Genomic DNA, 20,576 nt, shown 5'->3' on the forward strand with positions numbered 1-20,576 from the left:
ATTTTTTTAAATTCAGGATCCTGTTGAAGATATTTTGGTACTGATTAAGCAAATGATCTGAATTAGTGTAGTGTAGTTTTAGCCAATATCTATTTTACAGTAAGAGTTGGAAGTTGTAACAAATTTATCAAACGAAATAGCTAATATTGTATTGATTCAATTGTTTCTTTATCTGTCTACAACTGAAAATATTTTAATGGAACAGGTTAGCAAATATTTAATATTTACTTAAAGTTAAGAAGAGTTGTCTAGATTAACAATAAAAAATATAATGACACTGATTTTGTATAGCTACAATTGATCATCAGGGAAGTCTTTTAGTTAGCTCTCCAGTACAAATCTACTTCAAAAATATATCCAAGTCATTAATCAATACAGTTGGCTATGTTTATGCTGTGTGTAGCAAAGTTACATCATCTGAATTTTACAATCATTGCCTGAATCGAAGTGAAATTCAAACCATATGAAAATTAGCATTTTAGAACTCCTGCCAGATTCAGATCAGCCTAATTTTGTGCTGACAGAAATCATACTGATATGACTAGAATTTGGGCATGGTAATTCAGTTTCTTCCTTGTCCCACATATTTTCCAATCTATTGGTTCACTTCATTGACAAAATATCCTCTGCTCTAATAGTTGATCTTTCCACTGGCAAAAGGGAATGTTATGTAGTGGAAGTAAATTGGCACATGACCTTAGCTGGTTCAGGTCCAAGGCAATCATTCATGGGTAAACTACTGCATCCTGAATAATTATATTTTGGATTATTGTTTGAAGTAAACAGCCAAAGTTAGGTTTACATGATTACTTTAAAAAAATGTCTAATTTTAACAAATTTATTAGGTTGGCAGTTCGATTACTAGCAATTAAATGTGGAAAATATGTATTTGATTACATGAGTGTGCCATAGTCAAAAGTTACTACTGGTGGTGACTGGGGTTGACAGTTAATCCTTGGACACACAGAGGTGAGGGGGGATACATTGGAGTTGATGCATTTCATATCTTATAAACTACACAGAGTTATTTCTGTAGGCAGCTATATAAATTATTTAAGTGAATAATTCTAAACTGTTATTTATAAATAAAGGAAAGAAAAATTAATTTCAGTAAGATTATAATGTCCTCTACACAACACTGCAATAAAAGCTGGTGAATGTATTGCACATTGTAAAGCATAGGAGATGATATTTGAACTCATAATGAATAATACAGACAGCAATAACTCTTGAGTTCAAATGTCATATTATATTTTTACAATGTGTAGTATATTGAACTGAAACCAATATCCATTACCTATTATATCCTTATGCTAACAGCAAAGCATTCGTAGCATTAAATAAATAATGTGGAAATATTATCTACCTAATTTAATATAAAAAAGCTCAAATTTATTTTTAATGGATTTTTATTTTCTAGCTTGTCTTTTTTAATATTTTAGTTTTTCACATTGTAATAAATATAAGATATTAAAAGAATCAATGATTTCTCAGAAGAAGGAATATAAAATATGAATTCAGACTCTAATATTCAATTATTAACCATTGCTATTTATTATTTTAAACTTTACAGATGCTTTATTATTTTAATATATATAAATGTATAAAAATGTTTCAAATACATTTATATGTGTATGTGTGTGTGCGTGCCTGCGCGCGTGCTGGTCTTGTTGTAGTTGGGTCTTTTCCCCATGTAAGATTGGGATTGTCTTGGCAACGTTTCGGCAATGTCTCACTCAACCTCCTCAGGCTAGTCCTTGCCGAAACGTTGCCAAGACAATCTCAATCTTACACAGGAAAAGACCCGAATACAAGACCAGCACACCTACACCCATGAAAATCTACAAAAACAAACAAACAAACATACATACATACATACATACATATATATGTTTGTTTCTGTATATATATATATATATATATATATATGTTGCATTTGTACTGAAAAACAAATGAAGGGAGACTAGTATTTATCAGCACAAATGCAACACATTTGTGTTTTTCTGCCTGGAAGGTTCCTACAGTGGAGCTGAAAGGCAAAAAGGAAGCAGTATGCTCCCTCCCATATTTGGGCATACCCGGTGGTTTGACATCTCACACACACACACACACACACACACACACACACAGTTCCCTTCGCACATGCCAGTCGTTCCTGACCATAGGGGGCGGTTACTTTATCCTATCCAGGTTATAAATATTACAAAATAAATACAGATAGTTCTGATTAACATCCACTTATTTAGAGACTGATGTTATGAAGTGCTAAATGAGGACAATTTATAATGGGTCTTTGTAGTTGTAACCATCACGGGATCAACTACATGATGTCACTTGATTGCCATTTATATCATATATCTATAAATATATAAATATATGGAAATAAGACATTCACTCAAACTGGATTTATACTTTTTGGCAATGACATTAAGGGAACTAGCATGGCAACTTTATAGTTTCATACAGAGAATGTATATCTAGACCAGCTACCAAGATTTTTTTTTAGAAAAGGTCACAACCTGGAATGGAGACTTCTTTCTGTGATCCTGCAAAGCTATTGTCATAAAGAGTAAACAGTATTAAACTAGCAATGACCTTATATACTATGGGCACAGAACAGTTAGAATAACTACAGGAGACATTATTATTATATTTGGAATGCCATGGCATCTGAATACTATATTTGTGCTATAACATACATGTGCAAATATACTCCACATTTCAGACTGTTAAAATATGGAAGAATACATACCATCATCTGCATCTGTAACATTGAAAATAAGGATAGTAGAGCCTGGTGGTAAATTCTCCATCAAAGAAGTGCTATAAGATGCCATGCTGAATATTGGTGAATTATCATTTACATCTAGTATATTAAAATAAACTCTGTTAATGGTGGATTGCCCACCTCCATCTTGAGCACAAACTGTAAGGACATAAAACTGCTGTAGTTCATAATCCAATGTGCAGGTTAAGTTAAAAACACCAGTAATTGGATTCAAAAAAAATGTTCCATCTCCATCATCTTCACTCACAATATATGTGATTTCTCCATTTAAGCCTGAATCTTCATCAGTAGCTAATATAGCTGCTACTAAAGAACCTAAATAGGGAAAGAGGGGGAAAGAAAACAATAGAAAAACAAATGGGATCAGAGCTTCTACCATATTAAATCAATAACACTTCACGTGAATGGGAATGACAAAAAGTTGCTATTCTCCTACAGTTTCATTTCCTGTGCTACGTATATCCCATGTTTGAAGCATTGGCTTAAAATCAGCAGGAAGAAAATCTGGTGGCAAGGGAACTGATTGGCATGGAAAGGAATCGGCAAAATGCTTTGGTTTTATTTTCTCACATATGCCTCTTCCTCAAAAAAGAATGCTTTTTGTAAATGGAAATATTTTGTAAATACAAAGCCAAAAACATATACAGATGTGCAATGATTATGCATATAACACATTGCATCAGATTTATTGGCAGAAACGGCCCAAAGGTTCCAGGGTTTATTTCAAGAGCTTTTGACTGCTAATATGCAACATCTTTGAGGTGCAGAAGAGGACAATTTTAATGTAAAGGAACATTTATTTTTGAGATAACCTAAACTGGGGAAACAATTGCTTTTTTAATATAGGAAAGATACATAGAGATAAATGGAAAGATATAGAAAACAAGATATAGGTGGGGGAATGAGATGAAGGAAAATATGTATTCAATTCATTGACACCTGTATTTCCTTAAGTCGAATAATAGTCTTTTGAAAAATATACCTCAAAATTGGCTATGACCATATTGGCAAAATGCCCTTTTTTTGGAATTTACAGAGTTTCTTTAAAATAGAACATACTGGTTTTTTTTTATTGCAGCCTTCTTATATAATGAGAGGTTATAAAATATCAGTGGCTGTCACTGTGCTTCCTGCCTTTGAATTTCTTTCTTTTCTTGAAGTTAAGGATTAAACTGTACTGCAGACAAAATACAGTGGAATCTCGGGTCACGAACGCTTCTGACCATAACCAAATCAGATGCCGACCAAAAAGTCCGCTAAATGTTTCACTCTGTTGACGAACAGATCCTCGGATGGCGATCAATCACAGCCGCAGCAATTTTCCCTGCTGCAGCAATTTCCCCCTCTGTGCCTTTTTTTGTGTGTGTGTGCACATGCACAGTCAATCTTCCTTCCGGTCACAACCAAATCTGGTGCCAATCAAAGTCCTGTAATGGATTACGATCATGACTGGAGGTTCCACAGTACAAGTCTCTTTAGTATGTTTTTATTGTAGTAAAAAAAATAGGATGAATTTTGTTAAATTTACTTCCTGTGTCCCTCATAAAGCTCCAGTAATAGAGATACATTACTTTAGATATTCAAGAATACAATTAACTATATCTATATCATCTATATTTATAACATCCATCCATCCATCTATCTATCCACATTTTAACATTCAAAAAATGATTCCTCTACTTCAACTAATCAAAATAGTTGCATTAATTTCATATTAAGTGTTCAGTTTACCTGGAGTCGTATCTTCTGCTATATCAAAAGAATACCATAGTTTGGAGAACTTAGGTGTATGATCATTAATATCACTAACAGTAATGTTGATTCTCATATCTGAAGATTGGAGACCATCATCAGCACGAACAAGCAAAGAATATTTGGAACGGCGTTCTCGATCCAACCGCTTGGTAGCTATCAATTCACCTGATTCTGGATCAATATGAAAACTATCTTCTGCACCACTAATGATGGTGTAAGTTACCAAAGCATTTGCACCCTGAAATTTTTTGAAAAAAAAAATTAGATGAGATTATTATTTATTTCATCTAAACCTTCAATAAGGAATGAAGTTACACATTTTGCATTAAAACAGACATATTTAAAAATGCAAAACAAGGTTTTCTAGCCAGTGAATCATTAAAGTGTTTCTTGATCAAGAACCATAACGTGAAATGTCAAGGATACTTTTGAATCATATCAGTAGATATTTCATCCCTGTCCTGGCAACAAAATGCATAGAAGGAACTGTGAAGAGGTGCTGTTTTATAATGAAGCAGATCCTGTGGTAAAATACTATTGTGGATCTAAATTAGGGTAAGAATTTTGTGTAACTCTGCCTAGATCCAGTCCATGGTCTATTTGATTCTTGGATGCCTTGAATTTACTCAGGAAAACTCCTGAATATGTGCAAAGTACTGCACTGTGTGTCAAAAAGTATGTACAATAACTGGAAAACCTCTTGGAACTACATGCAAAATCATTAAGAATTTTAAAATGTAAGATTTGCCACTTGAGATTTGTATGCAACTGAAAATGTGATTTTGTTTCATATGTCTATGAAGAAAAGTTAGGTGCTGCTCTGCTTTACTTTGTATTTATTTATTTCACAATACAAAGGAAAAACTCATATGCTGTGCTTAACCATAGTTTATCATGACATAATCATACATGATTACTGGAATCTTTTCTCTTGATTTTACAAGGCTGTTATCATCTTATACCCAATCCGTGACAGCAACAGATAATGGTAACATCAAGAATACCAGTATAAAAGATAATATTTTCACCTTAAAGGTACCATTGTTTCACCAAAACTTTCAAGTGTGAGGCTGCCCAAAATGACACTAAATACAAGCTTCTGATTTTATATGGCTCTTAGGATTTCATGCTTGGACTTGGCAGGACTTTCAAGACTTAGCTAAATTTAAAACAATGTTTACTGCAAACAAGAACTAAGCCAAAATAAATAGATGATGGCCAACATGAGGATGAAGTTCTTACCTATATCAACTGCAATTTAAACTCATTGCTTCGTCTTCTAAATTAATTATTTTGCACTGAAATGAGCAACTCTAATGCAGGTTCTGAAAACCCACAATTCTTTAGCACTCCTTATCTTGGAGATGAGGCTGGTTCACCTATTGTGACTATGACCTGAGATACAGTTAGAGAATCTTGCCCAGTCCCCTTTGGTCCCTGATTGAATAATCATTGATTGAGTGATTGAATGAGTACCATTAACCAGATGTCAACCCTTAGTGATCTTTTTAATCAGTCTTGCTAATCATATCATACTTCAGAAAGCAGGGTCAGTACCGATATCGAGAAAAAACTTTTTAACCAGAAATTCATAACACTTCCTTGAAATGGCCTTCTCAGGACTGCATAGCTTTTTTGTTAATGGGCAAAGAAGCCTATACAGAAATCATGATCAGGAAGGTTGTCATAAGAAAAGACAAAAAATCTAAGCAAAGAGACAAGTCCTTAAGCTTCCCTGCCTAGCTCAAGTGTTTGGGAGTCTTCAGCTTAACATATTTGGGGTAAATTATATCAAGCTCTATTTTTAATCAGTAAGTAATCACATTTTGTGTCCTACTCCCCTAACAACTCTTAATGTTTCAGTTATATTGTAGAAAATCAATCTGGGTATTCAAATCACTTTAACACCAACACTGTAACACCATTCAGAAAAGTAGCCAACTTCATACCTCATCAGCATCTGTAGCTGTTAGTTGCATTATTTTAGATCCATCCCCTATATTCTCTTCTACAGTCAGATCAAGCATATCTGTAGGAAACACTGGTGGATTGTCATTGACATCCTGCAGAGTTATTTCCACCTATAGTGAAAGTAAGAGAAAAATATAATTAATTGAATGCTCCTGCAAATTATTTATGTTTTTATCAATTCAAATAAGTAGTGCATCATTTAATCCTTTAAGAAGTTTCCCAAACAAAAACAAGAAATAAGACCGTGTCTGTTAAATGTCCACATTGTTATTAAATCTTCCAAGAAAAGCTTCTAGCTTCCCTAAAACTAATTTGACTTGTTGATAGTAACTGAATTTAAATGGTTCTAGTCTAGTTTACATTGGACATGGTCCACTGATTGACTGTCAATGTAATCCCCAAAAGTTGGCCTCTAGAGGACAGCTGCCAAGACCCAGGGCACAAGATCACTCAACCATTAAATGCTGCCTGACATAAAGACAAGGTGGTGTTAAATTCTCCCTGACTATTTATATATTGGCAAGTATCACAACTATAACAAGGAATGCAACTTTTAGCATAAAAATAGGACATGATAAACTCTTCTGTATGAAAGGGAATCTTAAAAACTTAAAAATTAGTATTAGAAGCATGTCATTTGAACATTCTTTTGGACTTACTCTCTCTTTTTTCACCTTTAACCCAAACATATTTTATTTTTCACAAGTTCTGTTTATATTCTTTGGAGACATTAATGGTAGCATCTGAAAGATCTGCTGAAGTTGTTTACTCTCTTCTATGTAAGCAAGTTTGTTTAGTTCTCACAGGATTGCTGATGCAGCATTTAAACAGCTTAGATTTCCATTCTTAGGTAGACACATACTAATTATCTCCCAATAAAGAAGAGACAGACAACAGCTGGTTTATATCTTTAGTGAAAGTAAGAGGGCCCTAAGCAATAACTTTACCAAAACCTGAAGACCACCAAGGAGATAATGTCACAGTTCTGATAGAGTTCCCTTCAGCAAAGACAGAAAGCAAATACATTAGCAAATGAAAAAGAAACCAAGTAAGGAACCACTCAATAGTTGAAGAAGTAGACAGACTGAAAAATAATTGTATTTCAGCACTTCTACCTCTATTCACATGAGATTTTCCTCAACTTGATTTAAAAGACATGAGTTAGAATCAGTTACAAACTGACATACACCAGCACTCGTTATCTTGAGAACTTATGATTTTATATATATTTTGCTTTCAAACTAATTTATATACTTTTGATATGAGAGGCATGGATATGATCTACAAGGCCATTGATCAGTAAATTGTCCTATAAATATATACCTTGAAATTAAATCAAATCTGAATAGTTAATTCAATTAATATGAATGAGTAAATCCAAATAAAAATAAGCCATTCCTAAATGCGCAATATTTTTAATTTATTACTAATTTTGATTTTACCTTTGCTCCAAGGATCTCAAGGCAACATACATTCCTTTCAATAGTCATAAAGGTGCTTTTCCAAGAGACAACTGAACTTTCTGGGCTTTTTTTGAAGATGTTTAGCTTCTTATCAAAAAAGCTTTTTTCAGCTCTGGAAAATCTTCTTCAGTTCTTCTTGTATGAAAAGTGAAACATCTTCAAAAAAAAAACCCAGAAAGTCCAGTTGCCTCTTGAAAAAGCACCTTTGGGACAACCATGACCTGGATGACTGAGAATATCCATGGAAATTCCTTTATATATTTTAGCCTGATATTAACAAGCCATGGATATGTTAAGTTATAATTGTTGACTGTCCCAAGTTCCCAAGGTAGTGATATAAATAATATGCAGCAGGCCATAAAGCAAAGTGTTTAGTACCACTCAAGCCTTGTCCTTTAAAATAACAAGGAGTAAAGAAGCCTGTTACATTTCAACAGATTGTATCTTAAAGTAATACTCTCCAGTTCATTCATACTATACTATCATAGCTGATATTTCAGGTAGTCACTGATATTTCATCAGATACAACTTCACAATATCCCTTTTAGTCTAAAGCATTTGTAGCCAACCCATAGTTGTTATTTTATGCAAAAATTCATATGTATGCAGAGAATTAACTGACATATAGCCTGGATTACAATTCAGAATGATTAAAAAAGGATAAACATAAATAACTGATGACAATGTGATATATAACTTGAAAATTCAGTGAACTTTGTAATATGCAGTAGCACTGAAAATCTCATTTACACTCAGAGGCCTAACAATCATTTGAAAGTGAAACAAAAAAACCTCTTGGGTTTAAAAACATTTTTGTCATTAGGCATTTAACTTAATAATTCCTGGGTGACATGATTAAGTTAAAAAATGGATGATGTATATATGGAGAGATGGGCATAGATTAGTTTATCTAATATTTTATTTTCTATCAAAATGTAAAGCTTTAATTGCCATTAAACTAAATCTCTATTTCAGAAAGTAAAGTAGCATTAAAATTATTCAGATCATCCCCACAAAAACAAAACTATGGCATATGGCCTTGTTACTTGAGGAATTGTCTCCCGTATATCTACCCAATTGATTCAATTTTGTAGTGTTGGTATGCTCAGGGTTCCTTTAATTTAACCATCTATCAGAATGCCAGACATATAGTCTCTCTGTAGAGGCCTGTGATGTCCAGATGGCCCTCATCTTGCTGTTGTTTAGTGGAGATTTGAAGACCTAATTGTTCACTCAGGTCTTTGTCAAAGAAAGGGTAACTTCTTAGATTTGATCCTGCCTGGTGTGTTATTCACAATAACTTTTATTTTTCATTTTTTATAAATTGTATTCTTCTTGTTTTAGTTGTTGTGAGTGACAGAATCATTGAGACCCAGTTTGTAAATGGCATACAAATTGTATAGATGACAGATATATTCGTTAGGTAGGTACTGTAGGTGGTTGGTTGGTTGGTTGGTTGGTTGGTTGGTTGGTTAGGTAGTTAGGTAGGTAGGTAGGTAGGTTAGACAGACAGACAGACAGACAGACAGACAGACAGACAGACAGACAGACAGACAGACAGACAGAAAGAAAGAAAGAAAGAAAGAAAGAAAGAAAGAAAGAAAGAAAGAAAGAAAGAAAGAAGAAAACTGGCCCAAACTCACTGCTTCCATGTTTGAAAGCAAACTTGAACAAAGGTGTCCTGGTGTCAGTCAGTAACAACCATTACTCAACAATGTAGCTTGGGAGACTGAAAAATATCTTGGTGAGTAAAAAGATGGCATTATTATAAAAAAATCATGAAATAAGTATTAATATATGCTTAGACAACTTTCTTGTTAACCTAAAGGAGTTTCTTTGATCTTGTCTAATGAGTAATACCAGGAATGGTTTTTCTTCAGATTTTCCTGAACTTGATGATATTAATTCATATCCACAAGAATAGATGCTGCACAAGCCTTTTTTTTTTTTTTTTGCTTTCAGCCTTCTTATGCTTTTTCATGAAATTTAAGCACTAGGGCTTTAGCTTAACATTGCTCTTGTCAATCGTTTTCTGCAGCCTTTTATTATTAGATCAGTTGTCTAGTTAAAGTACCACTTGATCGTTTTACAGCTCTGACCTCTGCTTCTTCAGCTAGAAAGCCAAAGGTCCCATCGTTTATCATCTGATCTGTCACTTATAAACTAGCACTTTCAAACTGTCAAACTGATAATTTATTCCAATGGAAGAAAATGTACCCCTTACAAAATTTCTAATTACCTAATCCAAATGTGTTGACCCTTTGTTCTCCCCAAATTGTTCTTCATCCTTGAAGAATCTTGTGTGCAGCAATGTAACTATGCCAATCAAAGCTATACTAGGGCAGCGCTTAAGTCAAGCTAATTCTAGTCTACAAAGTTACTTACTTAGTGGTCAGTCATAAAACACAAACATACGGTATATTTTTATTTATATAGCCATAAACATTTTTTTCATAACATAGAATATTAATTTTTTAGTATCGTACAACAATTGGGTAAATAAGGCATTGATTACTACTGATAACTAATAGTAAGGATTGATTAATAAGCAAAAAGGGGTTGAATCCAAAGGATAGAATCCATAGAAAAGGAAACCATTCATATAGCAGAGTTTTTCTTTTACTCTTTCCATATCCTCTTAATCTCCCCCCCCCAAAAAAAAAATTTAGGAGTTTAAAAACCTGAGAAAGGCTCAGATGTATCCCAATTGTTGTTTCACTTCAGCATCTGCCCAGCACCACGGGAAAAACAAATAACAAATAACTTTTGTTTACCAGTGTTTTAAAATTCAGTCATATATATATATATGTATGTATGTATGTATGTCCGTCCATCCGTCCGTCTGTCTGTATGTGTGTATGTGTATGTGTATGTGTGTTATATATATATTTGGACCCAAAATGTCCTTATTTTCTATCTTTTAATGTCAATAGTTCCATAGTTTGCTATGCGCTAAGCAAAACAATGACATCCTCTACTTATGAAATAGAAACAATACTCCTTCTCAACAATATTTTCAACTGTCTTGTGAAACTAAGGGAAAAAGCCACAAATATGCTGAGCTAGCTTAAATGTGGTAAATATAGTTTGCACTCGCAAGGCAAAACTCTATTTGATAATTCTTTCTTCTAACCACAGCGGTCTTATGCATGTGTCTCATCAGAGACTTACAGAAGGGTTGTGACTCAAGTAGAAAAAGGTCACCAGATGTCTTACATTTATTTGTTTATTTGTTTATTTGCATAATACTGGTATTCTGTTAGGAGAAAAAAAGACAGCTGTTTAGTTAAATGGGGGCAAATTTTCTCTTCCACTTGAAGGCCTAATCCTCCAACGAAGTCTGGCAGTTTCTAGTAAACGTCCTTTGCACAGAATGACAAGAGGCCTTCAAGAAACTAAGAGTCTGCATAGGGAGGAACAGAAGACAACTTCAGATACCAATATAGAATATGCTGGGCTAAAATTAAGAAAAAATGCTCAATTTCTCACTCAACCAGTGGTTTGGGCTCAAAGGACCTACAGAACATTTCATGTTTATCTGCACAGTCTGCCTAAGGCCTCTTCTAATTCTGTTTATCACAGGCAAAAATCCTTTTATTGTCCAATATAATTTGAACTCCTTTCTTTCCGCAATACTTTTCTTCTTCTTCCTTGCTACTGTATTATTTTTTTGGATTATTTTTTCATTGTTTCATTGTTTCCTGAATATTTCATCATACATCTATGGATAAAGTGGTTTAAAATGATTAATGTATGAAATGTATAAAGTTATAAAAAATATCTTCATATCAAAATGTCAAATGTGGGCAAAACAATCTTTATTTTAAGGCAAGACCAAGCTTTTCTATCCAGTATATTTGTTTTAAAAAAATAGTAATAAAAATATTGAAAAGAGTTAATTACATTTGTATAAGAAGCACTATTCAGGGTGAGAAAATGTAAGCGCTGTTTTCAAGAAAAGCCATGGATCTTTGTATCTCCATGAATTAAAAAATAAGTAATACCGAAAAAGCATTTGTTTGTGGCAAGGGACAATTTAGACAATTTATTAGTAGGAGAACAATATTTTCCTTTGAAAATCTGTGTAAAAAGATGAACAGCATACTGTTATTTGCATCACTTATTCCTACCATACTTTCCAGCTTGGGACAAGGGCGGATAGGAGTAGGAAATCTAATGAAACAAAAACTAGATCCGAAGAGTGAGCCAAATCTTTCTACCGCAATGTATAATTCCTGATTTGAATGCCCAAAGTTGGACTTCCATGAGAAAGCAAATTCTTTTATAAGTGTAAAGTATTCTGCTAAATCAGTTTGTGCAAGGGTTTATGGCAAGCAGAGGAGGAAAATGCAAAACAAATAGTAAACTTAAGCACCATCTCAATTTAACATGAGGCGGCAATAAAGGCAAGTTTCCCTTGTCTAAGTCTCAGGCGTGGGCCAGGCACCGCTTTTATTTCACAAACTAAGACAATTCCTTCTATGAATCACTATGCATCACAAGCAGCCAAAAGCATGTGTTCCTGCAGCTTGAGCATATCTGTTATCAAGAAGAATGGAGCGGTGCAGAGGGGGATGAGTGGGGAAGCCCTCTGAATGACAGGCAAACTGGGCAACCGGCCAAGAACAGCCACAAGTGTGGATAAGTAGTTAGCAATACTCTTGACAGTGAAATGCCTTTGAAAGCCCACTGAGTGTGTAGTGATATAACAAAGAGTGGAGTTGTGTGTTTCGCATGTGGCTTGAAAAGCAGGAACTGAATAAGTTATTTTTCTTCCCCAAAGTGACAGCCCCTCGTACGGCTATGTTTAGCTCCCCTTGAAATTAATATACCTTTATAATTGTTTGAATTATTTGCCAACCTTTCCAGACAACTGCTGCTTTCTGCAGCATAGGCATTCTCAAAGACCTTTTTCAAAAAAATAAAAATAAGAACATAGATGAAGCCAATGGAACTCTTGCTGAATGTGGTATTTGAATAGTAAAAATATATAGGATTATAAAGGTTGGACCATGAGTGTGTGAATACTAGGGGGATGGACGTGTCTCAAACTGTATGGTGGAAGGAGCAACAAAGATAAAAGGGCCATATTCCAAGATTTTCCTAGTTCAATTTTGGGAAGAGATGCTGGTTAGATTGAGACAATATTAACTAAAACTAAAACTCTGAATAGTTTCTGTCCAATCAGTGAAAGCAATAACAAATATAGGTCCCCTCCCTTTCTTCCTTCTTGTTTTAATAAGTCAATGGCTAAGATTTTTTTCCCCCAAAATAGCACTCGTATCTGAACATGGCTGACTGTTATATAATAAGAATTAAACCAGTGGTGGGTTGCAATTTATTTTACTACTGGTTTGCTCATGTGCGCCATGCACGACACTTCTGCGCATATGCAGAAGTGTTCAGGCGCCCCGAGTCCCTTTTTAGTAAAGTAAAGTAAAGACTGAGCCTCCCACCGCCACCCTACCGGTTCCTACCCTGATCCGGGCCGAACCAGCAGGAACCCACCTCTGTATTAAACTAGTTCACAACCATTTACTTGATATGGGGGTTGATAAAGACTCTCATTCCTCTTAGAAACAAATTTTAATCTTAAAATCTATGCCCAATTATTGATATTTGACCATTCGCATTTAACATAATTGTGTGAATGCTTTTTCCTGTGCAGCTGATATAAATTGATCTATTTTTTTAAAAAAGTATCAATTGCAACATTAACTAAATGAACCAAGTTTGCATAAATGGCACAAAGGTATAAACTACATTGTTATAACGAAGAGGCAAACTGACAAAATGATTTTACTATTTGGCATTTGGTTTTAGCCGAACTTCTCCCCAAATGGTCCAGTATATCAAAATAAATATAACAAATAAAATTTATTCTACTGAATCTCTCTTATTTATCTGAAATTTATTTTCTTCTTCTTCTCTTCATATTTATTTTTTCACTTCTACACTTATCTTGGTTCTTTCCTATCAGAATACTTAGTAAAAATCACGTAACATAACCTTTATCATACTTCCGCACACCTATGTTTATACGCCAGATATTTAAGCATGAATTAAGCATTTATTAGCATTAAACACTGCTGAATCAATGGCTAATTAATATTTAGTATACTGTATTAAATCACACTATAACGTCTAACAACATATAAAAAGTTAATGAAATATATCTGTGGTATTATTTAAATACTGACTAATACTAATTTCTCTTTTCTTAATATGTTGCATTTCTGAGCAGCTTGCACAGTTTGTTTCTGTCTGCTGAAAGTCTAGTTTTAGATGACTTTCAGCTTCCAGACCTCATTTTCAAAAGATTTTTTTTTTGAATTTGAGCAAATACATCACATAATTTTAAATATTGATGTAGACAAGAAATTTAGTTTCAAGAAAGAACTCATTTATTTTTTAATTTTCAGATTATTTCTGCAATATGTCCATTAACACTCCTAAAGTCTATCTTTCCATTTTAATTCTTCATAACTTATAGGCTTTAACAAAAATATCATGACAGGAAATCATATAAAAACAAATAAAGTAAAGCAATCCAAAACAGTACTAATAAATCTTTAATTCAGGTGGAAAATATGGTGTAATGGAACAATGAATGTTACAAAAAGAAATATTTTTATTAACTCACATTTTTTTAAAAAAAAGATTACCACCCAGTTCTTCAATCTTAACCATTACTTAATCATTCTAGAGACGTAGTATAACAATGAACCTGCTTATTTTTTTCTTTTGCTTTCCATACCATTCATTCCCAGAGCAAATTTATTTTATAAAATAGACATCCCAGCAGTGAAATGTAATAGGTACTAATGATTTTTCCAGAGATATTAGTAGATCAGTAACACATTTTATCAGTGTCGACCTTTGAAACAAAACCAACTTTTTGTTGAATGAAAATGCTGAGAAATTAATTATGTGAATGAAGGACACGTTTGGCATAATTCCTGCCCTTTCAGGTATCTCTGTTTTCTAGTTACTATATAAAGTGATTAATTATTAATACTGAAATAGCATATAAAAAGTCACTACACATAGTAATGGCGAGAAAGTTTGAATACTAATTTGACTTCTACCCAGCTGGGCTATACATTTTCCAAATTAGAAGAAAACAATGAGAAAGAGTCGTGAGTATTTGGAAGAATAAACTGCAAGTTACAAACCATATCTCAGCATTACAACCATTTCAAAGAATGGTATTAAAAAGACACTAGAAAGTCTTATTGAATTTATATCGTGGATGTATTCTGCAGAACTTTTGCTTTTCAGGAACAAGCCTAGATGTAGCACACATCCATAGATGTAAAGAGATAAATGTTTTAATGGACTTAATCATGATACTGAAACTATATGGAACCAAGTGCATATTTAACATATAAATATGTTGAAATAAATTGCAACTGATAAGTAATCAAAATACTTGCTTTTCTGGTTTATTTATTTAGGAAAGCTTTTTCAGAAAATTATTTGTCTCAGCAAAACAATTGTAGTTTGATTAAAACCTAATTATAGTGAAATATTTTTTTCTAGTGAAGAAACTATTATTTCTACTCTTTCAGCTGCCTTGAAGATAACTGCTATAAAAGCAATGATTGCTTTTCACAAATATATGATTTAGAACTGATAACATGTTCTTTTAACTATTCCTACAAAACTTAAATGGATTATGTAATATAAATATAACTCAGCAGGAAAAAAATCACATATATACACAAATTAATTTTACCACTTTAGTTCTAAGAAATGTTTTTTTATTTGAATTTATTATATAAATGTAGATTAAGATTCTTGCTTTACATTTAATCAGGCAAACTGAGAATAAAAATATAATTTTAAAATGAATTCAACATTTTCTATCTTCAAACAATGAAGGAAAATTAATAGTTCATTTGCTGATTTTTTTCTAACCCCCCTTTAATTATTTGTTAAATATATATCCTATTTTTCACTTAGGAACTCACAGTAGCACTTATTAGTTTTCATTTCTTTCATTTTTATTCACAGCAACAGTCCTGTAAGGTAGATTGGATTGAGATATAGTACCTGGTCCAAAGTTACAGAAGTAACTTCCAGGGTTGAAATTTCCATGCTCCTATTTCAACTTCATCCCACTTTTTCTAAGGACAGCTGGAAAATATGAACTGCTATATCTTTAGATTCATATGTTCTTTCTTCTAAACTGCATCATACCACAATACAGTATTAAAATAATAGTGATCTGACAGTAAGCTAATATATTTTTAACAGTGATCAAAGGCAAATATTTAAAAAATCAGTTCAATTTTATGAATATTTGTGTGTACCTAAAATAAGCAAGAAATTATTTGTAGTTCCACTTAGTCTTAGTAATAGTAGAGACTCTTCTAATTAATCATTTGAGAATTCATTGAGGTAGGAGGATGGAAGAAGTAACATTATCAAAGAGAATTTAGATGCTTTCAATGACGTAGATTAAAAGGAATAAGATATACTATATCTATTGTATGTCTATATTTCTATTTCTTTATCGTTTTATATAATTTATATCTGTATATATATAACAGTCACAGGCATACATACTCATGCACACCTGCATAGACATATATTGTATATTTTATATGACACAGAAGACTTTTCAATAGTTTTCTAGTCTCTAGAAAAGACAAGAGGTAGTTTCATTAGAGAGACTCTTCTTCTTTTTGTGCCATATCCACCACCAGACATTGGCGATCATGTTGGCAACCCTATATTTGAAACTACTAAAAAGAGTCTACTAGTTTCAAATATTGCCTGTGATTACTTTCATTTTTCACAATTATAGCAAAGATTAATACAAATAAAATATATCTTTTTCTTTGGTATTTTTTTCTACTTTTATAGTTTGGCAGGCGATTTTATATATAAACAATTATGAACAACAAGATTTATATGTACAGATGTTCTAAAGCAATTAAAATAGTCAAGGGTAATCTCATTGTCTCTCAATTAGTTTAACCTTTTACAATTAAAGGATAAATAAATTTATCTTATAAAATATCTCACTCATAATAATCCATAATTATTTATGGATTGCAACTTGAGAGCAAGAAATAGTTGAAAAGAAGAAAAGTCTCTGCTATGCTATACAATTTGTTCTTCTGTTTGTAGTACTTATGATTTCCAATTTATTCTTTTTAATGCAACTGGAACATTATGTTAAGCTGTGCAATCTTGAATGTGTCTCTCATTCACTCTTAGTACATAAATATTTTTTAAATATTTTATAACGTGTGTTTGGATGTGTGAAATCACACATTCTAAACATCAACAGTCAAAGAAGATAAACTGGAATTTTTTTAAAATTCTAAACCCATTTGGGAATACTGATCTAACTTTCTCGCTCCTGGACTCAACTATAGAGAAGAAATTTGACTTATAAAAATTCTTCTCATATCTTATCTCTTATCCATAAACACATCTTTAAAGTTTCATCATTTGAACTTACCGTAGTAAAAAAAAATCCATTAATTTCTATAGAGAAGATATTTGACATAAAAATTCTTCCCATATCTTATCTCTTATCCATAAACACATCTTTAAAGCCTCATCATTTGAACTTAGTAAAAAAAAAATCCATTAATATCTACCAGCAATAGCAACATATTGAAAATATTAAACTTAATATTAAATTTAATTGTTTCATTTAATTCCTTTTATCCCACACATTAATTTCTTATCATTTTCTCTTTGTCTCCCCTCAGAAACTTCTTCTCAAGTTTTATGCCAAACATGCTCTTACTTTCTATGCACCTATGACTCTAACATAGCCATGACTTTTCAGGACTATGTATTATTGTCCATAACATATTAATTAGGAAGTTAAAAAAACCCTCCCTTTTTATGACCTTATAACCCCTTAATTCGGACTAGAGTTGGGACAACTGGATGAAACTGAGAGATGCCCTTCCAGAGGCCCTTCCTAACATCACACAGTGTTCACAGCTGATGTTTTTTCTTTGCACCCTAGTAGAAAAACATCTGCCATAACCTATTGAACTCTCAATCTTCCAAATGGGCACTGAGAGTCTTCACCACTAGGCTACCATACCACTCATATTAATTAGGAGGTATGTTTACTAAATATTTTGCCAGTTGTCTCCTCTTCTTGGAATATCTTGAATCTGCTAAAAGGAGAATTGGACGATGCTGTCTAATATCAGGATAGCTGCAACCCCTGATCCCAACAGTTTTCCAAATAGGTTTTCAGTCACTGTTACCACATAATGAATGCAACACTAATACAATTTTTAAAAAAAATGTAACATGAAAGATCGTTTCCACTTTAGCATTGTAGGACTTACATGCTGCTGTAATAACAGTAATAAATATTTGATTGATAGAATTTAAATCTAACCAAGATGCCTTTCAAAAAAAAATTAAATTTGTTTACTTTATAAATTGATGAAAACTTTGTATAAGCTGCAAGAAATGAAATCTGATTTGTTTAACAAATCTTTATGAGGGGGAAAAAAAGAAGAAAACAACACAAGGTCATCTTAAACACAGCTTGTATTCAAATTGCAAACACTTAGCCCATCTGCAATATGTTAACAGACTAAACCCCGAAGATACAAACTTTCATCAAAAGTATTTACTTCATTTGCATTCACCTAGCAGCAACGGGAGACCTGCATGGCTATTGGACTTGAAGGAAAAAAAGAAATGTTTATACATGTAAAAGACCATGTATAAACAAACTAACCATAGGTAAACTAATCCAAAATAGTGATTGAGCCTTATGGAAAAACAGTTGTGAAAGGAACTGAAGAAAGCTTTGAGTGTTTCTAAAATTTAATCATTATAACACCACCACTCAATCTGGCTTACATTTGCACCTACAAGCCTGCTTGTGATTGATTCTTTCCTTCTTTCTGAATGTTAGACTTCACTCCATTTTGGAGTAGGTTCTTTTTTTTCTCTCCCCAGCGGCCACATTGTTCTTTGCTGAAGAACACACTCCAAGACAAAGCCTCAGACAAAAAGCTCCATAGCTATTTAACATCAAGAGGAGAAGAATTGTGTTTACACAGGAATTCTGCCAAATGTTCCTCCTGAATTTTATTACAAATAAAGTTATTAGGTTACAGTCACTTCTGTACATTTTCTGATTCATTGTGGCCCTCTAAGGGATTACCTGGTTACAGATGCCTGTAACAACAGACTGCATGTTATTCATCATAGCCAGTCCATTCTCCCACTTCTCCAGGCTATTAAAATATATGTCTTATAACTGGCAAACTAAATGGGAAGTCTCTGCTTCCTAACCTTTTTAACAGTAAAATATGTATAATTGTATTAAACTGAAAAATAATAATAATAATTTGAATGTGAATACCACTAACAGCACTCCGTGTGCCTTTGGTGTTTAGTCATGCCAGCTAGAGCTGCAAACAACTACCACATGTGTGGTGGGTTCCTACCGGTTTGGACCGGTTCATCTGAACCGGTAATGGTTTGGCGGCAGAATTTTTGCAAGCACCAAACCAGCAGTAATGCCAGGAACAACCCACCCCTGGGGGGGAACCTTCACCTTACCACTATCCATTGTGGACTGCTCCCCTCAGTCCACAACTACAGGTATGAATAATCATTTTCCTTCATTTAATTTGTCTAGATCAATTTTATTACAGCCAGCTTATCTATGAATATCTATATCGTATTACTTACAAATATTTTTCCATATTCTCTTTTTTTTAAGTAATGTTTTTATTTCAGTTTTAACTACAACAGTAAAATATAATACAAACTAAAAAGAAAAATAGAAAGAAATGATAAAATATGTTAGAAAGCAAAAAAAGAGGGAAGAAAAAGAAAAAACTCTAAGAAACTTCTTAGTTTTACTTCCTCTTAATTAACAGGCAAAACATTCTATTGTATTCTTTCCTCCCCGACTTACGACCGGGGAATTCCCCCTGTTGTCAGCCAGCAACAGCCATGCTGCGCCTTAGCCAATCAGGCGCGGCATGGCTGAAGGCGGGCTGATCTGATCTCCTGATTGGTTCCTCGGCCTGACAGCTTTCCCTTAAATAGCTGTCAGGCTAAGGAACGGGTGATTCTCTCCTGTATTACTTGTCATTGCTTCTTGTGAATAAAATAGAGTTGGACGTTCCTCTTTGTGTCAAGCCTCGTCTTTCCCCACTCTTCTTCACTGGCGACGAAGGTGGGATCCTCCTGAGGCGACGACCCTGACGGAACCCGACCTCTTCACACAGCCGCTTGAGTTTAGCTCCCCGAGCCGCACAACTTCAAGCCGCAATGTCTTCGCTTCCCCCGTTCGCTCCCTTCGGAACCGATGGAGAGGGATGGACGGGATTTTTGGAGCGCTTTGAGTGCTTCCTCCGAGCCAACGGGAAACGGGGTATCCCGATGGAGGAGAAGTGCAGCTTCTTCCTCAGTAGCTGCGGAACCCCGATGTTCAACGCCGCCCGGGCGTTGGCAGCCCCTGTGCCAGTCCACGACCTCGACTGGGACACGCTGATGGCCAAGCTGAAGGGACATTACGCCCCGACACCATCGAAAATCACCAGGCGGTATGCTTTCCGTCAGTGCGTCCAGAAGCCGCACGAAGA

At 33.8% G+C, this 20,576-nt stretch overlaps 1 protein-coding gene across 1 annotated transcript in view; it reads right to left on the reverse strand.

Moving 5' to 3' along the window:
* The window catches only part of FAT4 (FAT atypical cadherin 4), a 109,729-nt gene that overhangs the window by 48,304 nt on the left and 40,849 nt on the right, over positions 1–20,576 (reverse strand). Inside the window, exons 2-4 of the mRNA XM_081959248.1 lie at positions 6,493–6,624; positions 4,520–4,781; positions 2,753–3,103 (exon numbers count right to left, since the gene is read on the reverse strand). Of these exons, the coding sequence (XP_081815374.1) occupies positions 2,753–3,103; positions 4,520–4,781; positions 6,493–6,624 (745 nt within the window). The remainder of the gene's footprint in view (positions 1–2,752; positions 3,104–4,519; positions 4,782–6,492; positions 6,625–20,576) is intronic.

The sequence above is a fragment of the Natrix helvetica genome (assembly GCF_964273705.1).
Source record: "Natrix helvetica genome assembly, chromosome: 7".
NCBI classification, from domain to species: domain Eukaryota; kingdom Metazoa; phylum Chordata; class Lepidosauria; order Squamata; family Natricidae; genus Natrix; species Natrix helvetica.